Source organism: Montipora capricornis, chromosome 10, assembly GCF_036669925.1.
Source record: "Montipora capricornis isolate CH-2021 chromosome 10, ASM3666992v2, whole genome shotgun sequence".
Taxonomy (NCBI): Eukaryota; Metazoa; Cnidaria; class Anthozoa; order Scleractinia; family Acroporidae; genus Montipora; species Montipora capricornis.
In genome coordinates this window covers 16,013,626-16,028,625 of record NC_090892.1, presented here as the reverse complement: position 1 = coordinate 16,028,625, position 15,000 = coordinate 16,013,626, and the positions used below count along the sequence as shown (strand labels likewise).

Genomic DNA, 15,000 nt, shown 5'->3' with positions numbered 1-15,000 from the left:
GCTTTCACGTTCCATTCTTGTGGAAAATGTTTGCACCTTTAGCATCGTGTTTACCTTTGTGGTCTGCGATGCATGACGTGTGCGTGACATGCGCGAAAAAATGTGCAGTAGCAATGGGCGCGAACGTCCTTAAGCAATAGAGGATGTTTTCTGTGTTTCCATAGCATCATCAAAACATGAGGGGAGTTGGGAGAATGTTTCTCAAGGATAATTCGACAAATGAAGGAAAATGCTGGTTTTTTTACTTGAAACAGATTTTCTTGATACATTACATGTACATGTACATGTGGGTTGAGTTTGCTAGTTCTCTACTCTGGTCCAAGAGATTTTTCTCAGGGGTACTTAGGTTTTCCCCTCTCCTCAAAAACCAGGCTAAAATTTTGACACAAGTTGATTTAATTTCTCTACAGTGTCTGCCCCAGCACTAAATACAATATTGAAACTTAAGTAAACTTATTTATAACTATTACATGTAATTTAGTTGATGATGATGATAATATAAATAATAATAATAATAATAATAATAATAATAATAATAATAATAATAATAATAATTAACAATCATCGTTATTTTTAGTAGACTGGTTCCTCTTTTCAATAATTTTTTTATTATGAAAAATAAGACTGCTTCCCGACGTCCATTTTACCTTTAAAACCTTGTAAGACACGGTCACTTTTTAATGAAAATGTGTGTATTGAGCTTTATGATAAGATGGCTTTTTACCTCAATAGCTGGAACTGAAGTTGGCTTCTTGTATTTGCCTTTATCACACCAATGATATTCATACCTTGAAGAAACAGTAACAAAATGAAAGGAGATTGCCTTCAGTTTCCTATTTAACTGATTTCATCAACAGTTCCTCTAGTCATAAACAATCACAGGAGGTGATTAAATTTCAGGTTGATCAAGGAGTTACAACCTTTAATAATGGCAACTACTGTGACATACAAGACTCCCAGATGGCAAGATATGCAAACTACTTCTACTTGTTTTTTTTTCTACCAAAGGTATTTTTGTCTGAGAAAATGAAATGATGACACGAAACAGTCATGTGTAAAAGTGCAACAGCCAAAATCAACATGAACAGAGGTTTAGGCACTCACGGGGCGAGCTTAATTAGAACAATCAACTTTCAGCCCATCCAATTTAGTGAAACCCTTTGAAGACTTTGTAGTAAAAAAATTATGCAACATTAAAAGCACAAAATTGTCTTGTTTCATCCATGAGAAGAGTCTTGTTCCTAAAGACAAGCCACACCTCTCCTTGGACAATGCTCTACTTTTTGTGTCCCTGACAATAATTTTGAAAATGACTTCCAAATCCAGAATTCCTTCATGACAAGAGGTTCAATATTCTTGATCAATGGTGAGACAATATTAAAGTGTTGTTGAAGATATCGTAAACAAAAACCAGCACATACTCAAGGTACTATAATATTAATATTATTTTTTGCGCCTTTACAATATTAAGTGATGACGGCTTTTTAATTCAAAAGATTTCAATTTGAAGAAAGAAAATTATTTTTTCACCTTATCTCTCACACACAATTCAGTATTATTTTCATATAATAACCTCTTTCCTCCAGACATTGTAGGACAACTCTCTTCAGTGCAGACATCTTGAATTCCTCCAACTATCAAGTTAATGCGATTGTAAAAGTCCACAACTAAAAAAAAAGAAAAACGATTGCTTAAACTCTCTTGTTCACCTGGTCTGAAAAACATCATTACACAGTCTAAACATTAGACTCTTCTTTTTTAGTGATACATTGTGTAATTAAATTGAAGCTCAACTCTTCTTAACATTATGGAGGTACAGAAGGTTTAGAATCCTTGAAAGAAAGTCTGAAACATCCTTTCCTTCACCAAAGTAGGAAGTAAGATGAAGTCTGGGATCCCGCCCTCTCTTGTTGACCCTTCAGCTGGTGGAAAATATCCTCTAAACTACGATCACTTAGGTTCTAAGATGGCATTACCATTATAAGGAAGTAAAATTCGAATGGCATTTCGCTATTTGTAGGGATAATAAAGGAGAAAAAGCACCGACTAAAAAATCTTAATTGTCCACATTTTGTCTGTTTTTTTTTCCAACCATGCCTGTGCACACAAATTAAAAATCCCAAGCTGTTCGTGGTTGTTATGAGATATGCCTCCCAATTTCGGTAAAGAAATGACATGTGACAAAGCTGTATTGTTCTTCAATGCTGTGCCCAGCTGCAGCGTTCTTAATTAAAGTGATAAAATACTGGATGACTTATCTGCAAAAATAAATCGTGAAACTTGTGGGATACTCCCATTTTCATCATTTTAATTTCATGCAAAACACAAGCGCTAAATGTTTATAAGTACAGGACATTTACTGGACCAAGTGTACTCCAATATGTTATTAATAAATATTAGATTGAAACTTAGATAATAGATACCATGCACTGCAACCCAGTCCATGAAGTCTTGATCCTTCGGTAATTTGACACATTCCTTAAGATCTATTCCAGCATGAAGCGAGGCCTCGAGAAGGAAAAAGAAATAGATTGAATCAATGTGAGCTTCAGTCGCACGCTGAGTTTAGTTAAATATCACCGCGTTCGATTTGTGGTTTACTGATGAATAAACATAATCATGAGGGAAACCTCTAGCTTGAGCTAAACGTTTCTCTAAATACGGTGACATTGCTCACCTTTGACTGTTTGTGAAGCTCGTAGCGCATCGTTCCATCTTCATACTTTCGCTTTGGACGAAATGTCTGATAGAAGACCAAGAGGAACAATATTACTAACTGAAAAAGCTTACAAAACGTATTCTCTGGCGAGCTATCTCAACCTTCGATACACAGCTAAATTATCGAATAACTCTTGCAACTAAAAGAACCGATATTCATCCTGCCGACTACCTTGTCCTTCTGAAAGAAAGATGAAAGCCCCTTGGCGGCCATCGGGCGATGAAATCCCTTGGATTTTCTCATGGAACGGAAGTCCTCCACAACTACATATCCAAATAAAGGCAAAATGAGGGAGTCACGAAATGATTCCGATGGCTGTCGACGAAATCGCCCGACTGCAATATGTCATGTCAACTATCCCCAATACTACCACGGTCCTTTTCAATCTGGGGCCCTGGGAACTAGTGTTTGGCAACGTGACAGTCATGCGCGAAAAAAACCCAAATCTGTTACACGAAAAACTCTGTATGGAGAAATCCGAGTGAAAGTATTGTAGTTTTGTAGCTTTCATTTTTTCCATTTCTGAAAAAACGTCTGTGGAGGATGTCAGAGTATTGGCTGATTTCGGCCCCGGGCGACAAGACCCCACAACAAACGTACATAAGCCTGAAGGGACGAATGACAGGCCTCTCACCTGTATTTCAACTCCACCTCCCAGAACTAAAGGTAATGCTTGAAATATGATCTTAAATTGGTGTTAAGGTTTCAGGGATTTATCTGAGCAGAGATACGACCATGTTCTCTTCTTAGATGTGAGTTTTTTCCTGCGTGATTTTTGTCTAAAATCTCAGCTCAGTTAAATTAATTTGAGAAGTGATCTTATACCATGTACCCACCATGATTTACCCATTCTGTTGGAGAAGACGATCTTTATACAACCTCCTTCTCGTGAAAAGAGTTTTGGCATGACCATCTCTTAATTTAGCGTCCTTCACTTTTTGCAAACCCTTTTTCTCATTATGATCTCCTCCCCTTCTGAATTTTCAGTGGATAGATCGTTTTATAATGCATCAATCAATTCCAGCGGTGCCCATCTCCCCCCCCCCCCCCCGGGCAACCGTGGGGCATTTGCTCAAGTTGTCAGTCCCGGGGATGGGGCATTCACAATTTTATTGCGTCCCGGGGACTGGGCATTAGCCTACCCTGGGGCGACCCCCGGGCATTTGACACATGTTTTCAAATTAACATGGAAGAGTTTATTGGAAAAGACGAGGCCTTTGTTAAAGACTGGCTTGTCCGTCACGGACTCAAAAAACTTGTGGATGTTTTTAAAGGTATGTTTTCTCAATTTTTGATGGGATGCACGGTGGCCTCATTGTCATTGTGCTCGACTCCGGGTCAAGTAGTCTGCGTTTGGGTCCTGGCCGGGGACATTGGGGCCGTTTATACGAGAGAAAACAAGCTGCGGCTTACATAAGACACGAACACCCCATATAAATGGTACAAAATCTACGTTCACGGCTTTCTAAAGCCGCTTATCCTGGCCTGGGAGTTTATACTCGTATAAATAGTTCCTTTCGCGTATTATGTACTCCGCACCCAGAGTAAGCCGTGGCTTGTTTTCTCTCGTATAAACGATCCTATTGTGTTGTGTTCTTGGACAAGACACTTTAGACTCACGGTGCCTCTCTCCACCCAGGTGTATAAATGGGTACCGGCGAATCTAATGCTGGGGGTAACCCTGCAATGGACTAGCATCCCATCCAGGGGGGAATAGAAATACTCCTAGTTGCTTCATGCTACAGAAATCGGAGATAAGCGCCGGCCTGTTGGGCCTTCTAGGCTCGTAGCAGACTTTACCCTTTACCTTTCTCAATTTTGTAATTTCTTCATTTATACTTGTAAGCATATGAATATATAAAAGCGACAAGGTGAACTAATATCACAAAACAATCACTGACGTGAAGACTGCGTAAACACGACTACTTCGCATTTTGCATTCAAACTACAATCTCGGACAAAACTGTTGAGACAGTGACACAAATTCACCTCCATTTTGACACACCCCTACCTACTCCCCCCTTCCCACTGCCCTTCCCCCTCAGTCAATGTTGCTGAGTGTTGTCATAATTATGTTCTACAGCATATTTCCGACCAAGATAAGGCAACATTGAGTTTGGGGGGAGGGGAAAGGGCGGCTTTTAAGCTGAACGTTTGGATAAGTTGCTGGAGTACCAAAACTGTTGCTTTGTCTCAACAGGTTTTGTCCAAGATTGTAGCGTAGCAATTTTTAAATTCATGAAAGTGGAGTTAAAATACAGAAGGTTTGCAAATTCAAATGATGCGATCTTCAAGACAAATCTTGCGAGCTTAATACCGTTGCATAAAAATACTGAACAGTTGACCGTTTTATTCACTGATTTTAAGAAAAAAACTGCAGAAGTGTTGGAAGGTGACGATCCCGGGGGCGTGGCATTTGCCCTCTTTCTTCGTCCCCACCCCGGGGCATTTAGACAGCTTATGTGTCCCCACCCCGGGGAATTTGCCCATTTTAAAAAAAATGCTAATGCGTGGGGGTTAGCCCCCGGGGGGGGATGGGCACTGCTGGAATTGACTGATGCATAAACAAGAAGGAGAGGAATCGAACAAAAGGTAATTTTCCTCTGGGAGTGGGCTCCAATGCACACAAAGAATAATCTCTTCTTATCATCAATGGTCTAACAGTATTTTTATTTTCACACAGACATTCTACCAATTAATTATTTCCTAAAGTATTGGTTAGTATTGCATGATAAACCGTTGAATAAGACCTGTAAATTTGTCATAGGTAGGGACATTGGATACACTTGTTGGATTGTCTGATGATCTTGGAAAATTAGATGCCTTTGTTGAGAGGTAGGTAGAACAGAAAAGACCGAAAAGCTTTCAACCCAATAATTCAAGTTGTAATAACCATTTATAACATCTGTAAATGGGCCACTCTAGAGAGATTCATGTAATAAGCGCTATGTCAGACAACTCTTGAAGAAATACTGGAATGGTTAGTTGATTAGGGAGCACTAAATAATGGCATGATTAATGCATTCACTCCTCATGATCAGTCACCCCGGGAGGCTCCCAGTTGATGAGCAAAATCATCTGGCATTAGGCAGAGTAAAATCTGTTAAGTCTCACCCCTACTTATAGGTGTCAATGGTCTTAATGGAGCCCCGCAAAACCAAAGTAATTATTATTATCTAATTGCTTTCAGCACTCAATTGAAAACCACTCTAATAATAATAATAATAATAATAATAATAATAATAATAATAATAATAATAATAATAATAATAATAATAATATTATTATTATTATTATTATTACTATTAGTATATTATTACTGTAGCTCTCCAGTGTACTTACATGTACATTACTGCATACAGCTGTTTTGAGAAAGGTTGTCCAAAAGAAGCATAAAAGGGTATGCGACAATGCTGAAAGGCATTATGGTAAACTATTAGTATGAGTCAACGAAAACATGACGGCAATGCTATCAAAAACGTCACCTAGAAAGGCATGCTCATGTCTTGTAACTGACATTGAGATATGAGAGAGTTTCAAAATTTAGTCAAATGATCCAGGCCATGAATTAGTAACAAAGGGTTATGATTCACAGAGAAAGCAAGATTCTGATAACTTAAATCTTACTTATTTTATGTCATGTTTCGCAGAGACAGTTTGAGAAATGCACCAAAAATCGTGGCGCACGTGCAGAGCCGTCATTTTTGCCAATGAACCCTTTTGTTTTTGGACGTGTTTTGGTAGCTTGATGGCAGGAGAGAGCTTCAACGTAAGTCTGTCACCGTCCTGCCACTTCGTCAACGCTATAATTTATCGTAAGAACTCTTTCATCCAAATAGCTCGCCATTGCAGATCTTCACTATATGGGCGTGGCATCTTCGATTCTGGGCGTAAACTACAATTATTGCATACTGTCCCATACTACCTTTCGGCATTGTTGCGAACGCTCTTACGCTTCTTTTGGACAACCTTTCTCGAAACAGCTGTATATGTACCTGAACAATAATATTATTGCATAGAGTTGAGCCTTCTCAAAACCAGCCGGTCAACAGCTTAATGAGCCACCTCCTCAGAAAGTTTGCCGTCTCCCTCTAGTCAGAAAATGTCTTATTTTTATTACGACAGGTGAGACGGAAAAAAAAACCAGACAACACAATTTTAGCTCTAAAGTAAAGTCACTGAAGATGATATAAAGGCTTGAAAAAATGCTTGTTTGACGTACAAATTTGCGTCTGCAATATTTTTTTGCGTGGTGCATGTGAAATGTTTATTTAAGTAACATTCCAGTATTTCTTATCACATACATGTACCGTGCAAGTGTCAAATCCATATGTGAAATTTTGTCACTTTAAATCCCCCAGATTGCACTAAATTGCATCTGTCAGTGTCTAAATTTCAAAAATTTCCTAGGGGAACGTGCCTACATGTAGCTTGCACCCTTTGGGCACTCGCTTGGGTGGCTTTGGCACCAAAACCGTCTCCACTTTCCTTATAACCTGCTCCCCAAAAACATTTTGAGAAGGCTGAGAGTTACATGTAGGCTTGAGCTCTACAAAAATCCTCGGCCTCTTCCCACCCAGCCGTGAAGCTCAGTTGGTAGATAACAGTGATCTGAAGGTCAAAGGTTCAATTCCAACCCTTGGGTTAGAAATTTTTGTCTCTTCTTATGTGGGCCCATTTCCGTAAGTACAATGTAGGGCTTTTGTAAAGATGGATTTTCTGGGTGTATTGCTGGAAGAAACTCAGATTTGCTTTGGCAAAGGTTAGCCAAATTTGAGAGATTTATTCCTTTTTTTAGTGGATATTTAGAACATGCGTCTGTTCAGATGCTAGGCTTTTCTATTAATTTGACATGGACACACTTATGTTAATTTGGTTCAAAACTGTCTCAACTAAGTGGTGGGAGGACGCTTTGGAAGTTTGCGGGCCTTTATTGTCAGCCCATACCCATAAAACCATAAATAACATGTACACATAGCCGGAGGTCCCGTCTCACAAGTAACTTCCATGTTCATTAGTTCCCTGTGGGACGTTAAAGAACCTACACACTATTCGAGAAGAGTAGGGGATGAAGTTCCCGGTGTTGTGGCTGTCCTCTGTGTGTAAATGGGTGGGTGGGTATAGCAGGTCCACATCAGCTGAATAGCTGCCAAAACTTCAACCTGCTTAAACAAACAAACAAGCAGTAACATCTCCCCCCCTTTCCCCTCCTCCCTCCCCCTTTCCCTCCTATTTCCTCTATGGCTGTTACAGTAATAATCGCAGTCCAGCCCATGAGCTCCTACACAAGGTCGTAAAGGTGGGCAGCCTTCATACTGCACTAGCAGTGGTAGATTAGATATACTTTCATTTTAAATGCTGTGGTATTGATCCCACAATTGCCATCCTTTGTGTACATGTTATTTAAGTTTTCACTCTTCTTAGGTGCGCATAATTTGTAAAAAGATGCCAATTTACGTACCATGATAGTTTTACATCATTGAAGTATATAATAATTATTAATTTACTTCCATCATTATTACATTGTAATTTAATTTCATCCCCACAAAAATGATTTATTTCTTTTAGTGCCAATGATCTCATTCTGCATTAGTTTGAATCTGTCTTAGTTACATTAAATTAGTTTGTCTTGTTTCCTTTTCTGCATGTATGTACCACTTTAATATTTATTTACGTTAACTAAAGTTAAGGATAGTTTAATTTATGCCTGATTGTTTCACAACATGTACTTGCTTTCGCAGTGTAACACGCAAGTTGGCGCACTACATGGTAGATGTGTTGGAGGAACACCAAGACAGAGTCATGGAAAACCTGCTTGCAAATGGGCGTAAGTACAAATTTAAATAATTTTGTACTTTGTCAATTGAGGCAGTTAAAGTGATTCATGTGTAATTTCAAAGTTATGTACATCTTAAGATCATCCCACACAACATTCAACAGTAACCAACCATTTAATTTTACATAAAGTTATAAATTATTATACAGAGAATGGAATAATACAATAATTCAATTTGGCGATAATATTGAAAACTACTTAGTACAGTAAAAACTAAACAGCTGAGGATACAATTTTATTCTGACAGCAATAATCAAAATGTTCATTCTTGTCCCCATAGTACATGTAGTTTCATTATCGTCGTTATAATGACTACTAACAGCAATTACATGTAACACAGTCATTCTTATAGGGACAGATACTGTAGTTCCAGAGCCTGTTAGTTTTCACTTTTTGTTGTGGTGAATACTTGTAGTATTCAATTTGTACATTTTTTTAATGTGCCCTTTTTTCCACAGAGGATCTGCCAAGCTTTGTCACCAAGTTTCAGTGGGATTCTGCCAAATATCCAATCAAGCAGTCGCTTAGGAATTTGACAGAGATCATCAGTAAGGTACAACAATACCGTAACTATTTCAGTCATTATCAGTTTTCTCAAACAAGCACTTCAGAATTCATGTTATCATACTTAACCAAAGTGGCTAATATCAATTTGGCAAAAAACCCCACAGACATACACGCGTACACTGTATGACAAGTTTACAAAAGATGGAACAAAACCAGGGATGTTGCTTGGCACCAACTGGCCAATAAAAATGTATTTGGGTGGAAGAGAAACTGAATCACAAAAAAATTGAAGGCATTTTTGAGGCTCATTCAAATTTCCTTGTCCGAATATGAGCTGGGTTGCTTATTGAGTTGACCAGCTTTAGTTAGTACTAGTGATATCCCTGATCAAAACACTTTGCTTTTATTGCTTGTTTCAAAGACAACAGGATAAATAAACGTCATCAGTCTCCACTCACTAGTGTCCAATTTCGAGATAAAAATACAGCTTAAATAGGTGATTTCCAGGCCCTGTGGAATGACTTAAGGATTTGTGTGAGCCCCGAGGTGATGTCTTTTATCTAAGGCTCAATTTTAGTGAATCGAAATTAAGGTCTTGGTACTGATCTTGCTTTAGTTTGGAGTTCAGTATCTGAGACAGTGTAGTCAATAACAAAAGTACTTATTAATGGTCTACAGACTAAAGTGACAGAGATAATTTTTTTGACTTTGATGATTAATTTCATTCACATTGTTAAAACATTGAGTCCTTTAGAACTTCACCCATCTTGAAAATGTCATTTCTGGGGGTTCATTAAGGTTTTGTGCTGGGTTTTTCAGTCAGGCATTGTCATCATTTTCAGCAAAAGAAAGTAGAGATGATTTAAAAAAAAAAGTGCAAAGGGTATCTTAACAACAGGTCAATAATTTATTCTGTGCCCAGTCCTAAGTAGTCTGTCACCTGTGAACCAGCCCCCTTTGGTGGATGAAGTGTCTTACATTACACAGCATAAAATCTTTTAATGACACCAGGGACTTTAAAATCTACAACGTGGTTGTGAACAAAAATGCCACAAAACAAGAATATCATTGGTTAAAAGAGGAAAAATAATCATGCTGCATGCGCGACATGCATTTTTTCTGGTACCCTGCATGAAGACAACATGAAATCACCAAATTTGAGGTTTTATTGGGAGCGTACAAAATGCAAACCTTTAATTCTACAAAGTGTATATTTTTACTCTGAAACCGCTCTTACCAATTTATTTTGAGGATACTTCGCCTGCATTGAATGATGCGAACGCAGTGGAATAATTGCAAAAGGCTCAAATAATTTATGATGTAGCAAAGCTATTATTTGAGGTGACTTTTTCGTCTATGTTGCCGTCATAGATCTTAAAGTCCCTACTCTTAGGAGGGAAAGGGGTAATGAAATCCCTGCTTTTCATGAATTATCGATATCAGAAGTCTTGAATACAACATTTTGTTACCGTTTTAACAAGTTATAGACCCTATGCAAAAATGGCTGCCTTTAAATTATTCTTTTGTTCATATTCAAAATAGCCCAACTAACCTCGTTTTTGAGACAAAAATTCTAAAGAATTTGTTATCCCGAACAAGGTTAGTTGGGCTATTTTGAATATGAACAAAAGAATAATTTAAAGGCAGCCATTTTTGCATAGGGTCTATTGCTGGTAACAGAGTTAACCCTTTGATGCCCAAACTGGCCTAAACCGGCCAGATTTATTTTATTAACGCCAGACGATTTTACTCATCAATGGGGAATCCCTGGAAGTCGATGGGTTAACTGTTATTAAATGATGGAACTTTCCAATTTATTGTAGCAAGTAAATCAGATTGAGCATGACCTCAAGACCAAGTCATCAGCATATAACACCATCAGAGGAAACCTTGCTACTTTGGAAAGAAAAGCCACGTGAGTTATCATTAAATTTTACTATCCCTAATTCAGTATGCAAAACTTGAAGAATTCTTAGGATATTTACTCACATGTACATTTATCAAAAGCTTTAGTGGTAGAGTTGTCATTCTACTTGTAATGGAGACAGATTCAAGTAATTAGGATAGGCATGCTTCTGTCAAGTGCTAGACCATGGCTGTGTAGTGGTTGGTCCATTCAGTGTTGTTGGAGAGCGGCATCTGGCATAGTTCATTAATTCAAATCTTGCATAGTTAGTTGATTTTATTCTTTATGTACATTGTTGTATTGTTGTGTTGCAAATTAAAAAAAAAAAAAAATTTAAAAAAAATATATTGCATAGTAATCTCTGCCATCAGTTTTGCAAACAATAATTATTGATGAGGCCTGGGCCAGGGCCCGGTTGTTCGAAAGTTGATTTACTTAATCCAGGATTAGCATAAACTTTTGTTTCAACTTTTTGGTGAAAGAATTCTTTTTCTTATTTTTGTTTTTCAAGATTGACTTCTTCTAAATGTAAAGTTTTGCTGAGAATATCAGCGTCGAAGAGCATTTGGTTAATTTTAATCTGGGATTAGCTAACACCCTCAGGAACAGCTTAGCCCTACTCACCAGGCCTTCTGATATTACGCGATGGTGCGATTTCGCACAATCGACCTCAAATCGCATCCGATCGCACAATTCACGAAAAATCGCGTAATTCACAAAAGGACGCACAAGATTCATAAAACGAAACATAAATCAAGACGTTTCTTAGAAATTCCTTCATAAATACGCCATTTTTAAGATGATTTATCTTGGAAAAAGGCGAAAAACCTTTGTCACCTCCGATTTCGTAAACAATCGAAGTTCAAGGCCCTATTTTTCATGTCGGGGACCTGGTACGAGTCTCCTTCTATTGGTGCAACACAAACACGCCCTTATATACACACGAATGAAGGGGTAGTTTCTAAAGAAACTGTGGTGCTGCGTCGGTGGGGAAGTAGTATACAAAAATTTGGTTTTATCAACGGAGTTGATAATGTAAATTGGCCACCGTACAGAGATTCTAAAAGCTGACGTTTCGAGCGTTAGCCCTTCGTCAGAGCGAATATGTAACCTTATATACACACCACTGAAATGACACAGTTGCCTTCTCTTATAGAAGAGATTTGTGAAAAATAAGCGAAGTTGTAAGTTTTTCGGCAAAATGTAGTTTCTTTCGTTGAAAACTGATAAAAACTTACTCATGGATATGTTTGTTGTGAAAACGCTCGCTTTTTCTTCGACGAAGAAGGAAGTTCCCACATTCCGCCCGATCTGACAGCTCACAATCGAGCAAGAAAGTACCTCACAGGTACGCTCCACGTGGACGATGGACTGATGTTTTTCTCGTCGTGCAATATTAGGGCCTTTTATACGAGAGAAAATAAGCCGTGGCTTACTCTGGCCACGGTGTACAAAATACGCAAAACGAACTATTTATACCAATATATATTCCCAGGTCAATATAAGCCGCGGCTTGAAAAAGACGTGAACGTAGATTTTGTACCATTTATACGGGGTGAACATTCGAGTCTTCTGTAAGCCACGGCCAGAGAAAGCCGCGGCTTATTTTCTCTCGTATAAATGGGGGTATGGCCTTATTGTGATTGACCATCTTCGGAAGTTCGTGGTTGACGAGCACCTTGGTCATTCATTTGGCATGTTAGCTGTATCCTTTCAACTTTTCAACTTTTATTTATCCCAACTAATGTCAATCGAGATACATAATTACTGTTCCTTTGTGTTGAAAATGTCTTTAGGGCAGCAGAAAAGTGTTTTCCTTAACCTGAAACCGTATAAAACAAGCTTAAAATTGCTGAGAAAAAAATCGCATAATTTACATTATTTATCGCATAATTGGCCTTTCTAATCGCACAATCTGCCCTGAAAAAATCGCATAATTTGCATTTTTTAATCGCACCCTATCAGAAGGCCTGACTCACTGCATTGAGCTGTGGCAATCTTCCAGCAGTCTGCTTCAATGTTTCAGCAATACTTCATGTTGCAAAACAGTGCTGGACAGCCTGCTGGCGAGCATCCCATGGCTACAGTACCTCACCATAGAGGAGATCTTTTGGTCCAAGCTGTTTGGCACCACCTGCAATTATACTGGAAGATGCACAGTGCTCTTCTGCAATTTTGACCATAGTCATCAATAATTTTTTTTATTTCTTTTTCTTTTTCTAATGAAGGGGAAGTCTTCTGACTCGAAATCTAGGAGAACTTGTAAAAAAGGAGGATTTTGTTTTAGACTCTGAATACCTCACAACACAGCTTGTAGTTGTTCCAAGGTAATTTACATGTAGAACAACTTTTGCTTTCCAAAAAAATATTGGCTATTTACTCCAGAAGTACTGCAGTTCACATAAATAATATTTTTGAATATTGTTACCGGTTTTAATGTCTAGAGGTTTTGTCAAGGCAAGCACACTACTGTTGTGGTAATAAATATTGGTCAATTCTTGACATCACTGTCATTGTTTCAGGGCCTTGTTCTGCTACAGCGTTGTTCCTTTGAGAACAATCTTTGTTCCATAGTGTCTCTTGATCCAGATATCGCAAAGGGAGAGTTTTGTCGCTCAGGGCAAAATGGCAATTAGTAATGTTACCACACCGTTTACAGAGAATTTAATAATCAAAAGCACTGATGACTTTTGTGGGCAATGGTATTTTTATTTTTATTTTTATTTTTATTTTGTGGTTAGTATCAATTGACGTTTAAGTCATTTTGTTTCAACATGGGTCAACTTCTTTCAACATACATACATAATAGATCAAGTTGTCAACCTAGGTCAATTTGGGAAAGGTACAAAACACAGGTTACAGGTCATTGTTTTACCAATACAGGTAGAATCCTAAACATTCATTAAAGCTAACCTTAAACCTTATTAGACCCCAGCAACAGTTTTTAGGCCTAGTGTTAGCATTTGGAAACGGTTGGGGTTGTTTCTGTATTGGTAAAACAATGACCTGTGATCCGTGTTTTGTACCTGTGCCAAACTGACCTAGGCTGAAACAACTTGATCTAGGTGGAAACAAATTGACCACGGTTGAAACAAAATGACCTAGTTTGTTTGCAATTTTAACCTTAGGAGCAAAATGACCTGCAACGTATGTATACTTGTAACCTAAATAAAGTGTTTGTATGCAGAAGCACATGGCCTTGGAGCATGTTGCCTGAAACTCTTTTCCTTGGAACAAAACTTGGGATTTTAGGACACCAAGTTTATGCCCAAATACATGTATGAACAAAAATAAGATCAAAGCTGCATGTGCAGGAAAATGCACGAGCTAAGTTACATCCAAATAAGGAAATTTAAGGAGTTAAGGCTTCAAGGTCATGAGGTTCTTTTTTCTATTGAATACTACCCGTATAAAACCACCACTCATATAAATGTAACACTGTTTCTCCAAGACTCAATTTTTTTACACTATTTTCTTTTAAACTCAGGGCCCTATATAATGATTGGCAGAAGGCCTACTGGAAACTAACTGATATGGTTGTACCAGAGTCATCCAGGTTTGACATTTCTTTATTCTGAAAGTTAAAGTACCGATTTATCAATTTTGTTGGGTACAACAATTAATATTAATACCTGTCAGGTATGATGTTTACAAAGAAATGTTCTGTATTTCATTCTTGCATTTAATTCTTTTCTTTGAAGAATAGTTTGCTTTCAAACATTAAACTGTGAAATGGTTTTCTCGCACGTGTGAGATTACATTGAAGTAGTCAACTATAGTACACCTCAGAATCTATATCAGTATGATTAATATAATTATTATGATTCAATTAAACTGAAAATAATATTCATGATACAAAAACAGTGGATAGCGTTGAAGGCACGCTGTGACTGGCTACCCGACCTCTGAACATCCCCTTTGCTATTCACCTCCGAGCAACTTGCGTGTGATTTGCGCCCGAAAATATTACAATCATTGCAGCAATAAACGAGTTAAAATTCTCTTTTTGTGCTACATTATCTCACTATTTTA

At 37.9% G+C, this 15,000-nt stretch overlaps 2 protein-coding genes across 3 annotated transcripts in view; one reads left to right on the top strand and one right to left on the bottom strand.

Annotated features, from left to right (window-relative positions):
• The window catches only part of LOC138019376 (MOB kinase activator 3B-like), a 13,377-nt gene extending 10,330 nt beyond the window's left edge, over positions 1–3,047 (bottom strand). Inside the window, exons 1-5 of the mRNA XM_068866144.1 lie at positions 2,891–3,047; positions 2,678–2,743; positions 2,424–2,508; positions 1,574–1,667; positions 725–788 (exon numbers count right to left, since the gene is read on the bottom strand). Coding sequence (XP_068722245.1) covers positions 725–788; positions 1,574–1,667; positions 2,424–2,508; positions 2,678–2,743; positions 2,891–2,962 — 381 coding nt within the window. The 5' untranslated portion in view covers positions 2,963–3,047. The remainder of the gene's footprint in view (positions 1–724; positions 789–1,573; positions 1,668–2,423; positions 2,509–2,677; positions 2,744–2,890) is intronic.
• A 97-nt stretch (positions 3,048–3,144) lies between these two features.
• The window catches only part of LOC138019375 (V-type proton ATPase subunit C-like), a 20,496-nt gene continuing 8,640 nt past the window's right edge, over positions 3,145–15,000 (top strand). For both annotated transcript variants that reach the window (XR_011126146.1, XM_068866142.1), the window contains exons 1-7: positions 3,145–3,385; positions 5,487–5,554; positions 8,461–8,546; positions 9,014–9,108; positions 10,886–10,977; positions 13,197–13,295; positions 14,456–14,524. Coding sequence is in view for 1 of the 2 variants with exons in the window: in XM_068866142.1 (XP_068722243.1) it covers positions 3,263–3,385; positions 5,487–5,554; positions 8,461–8,546; positions 9,014–9,108; positions 10,886–10,977; positions 13,197–13,295; positions 14,456–14,524 (632 nt within the window). In the remaining variant the exon portion in view is untranslated. The remainder of the gene's footprint in view (positions 3,386–5,486; positions 5,555–8,460; positions 8,547–9,013; positions 9,109–10,885; positions 10,978–13,196; positions 13,296–14,455; positions 14,525–15,000) is intronic.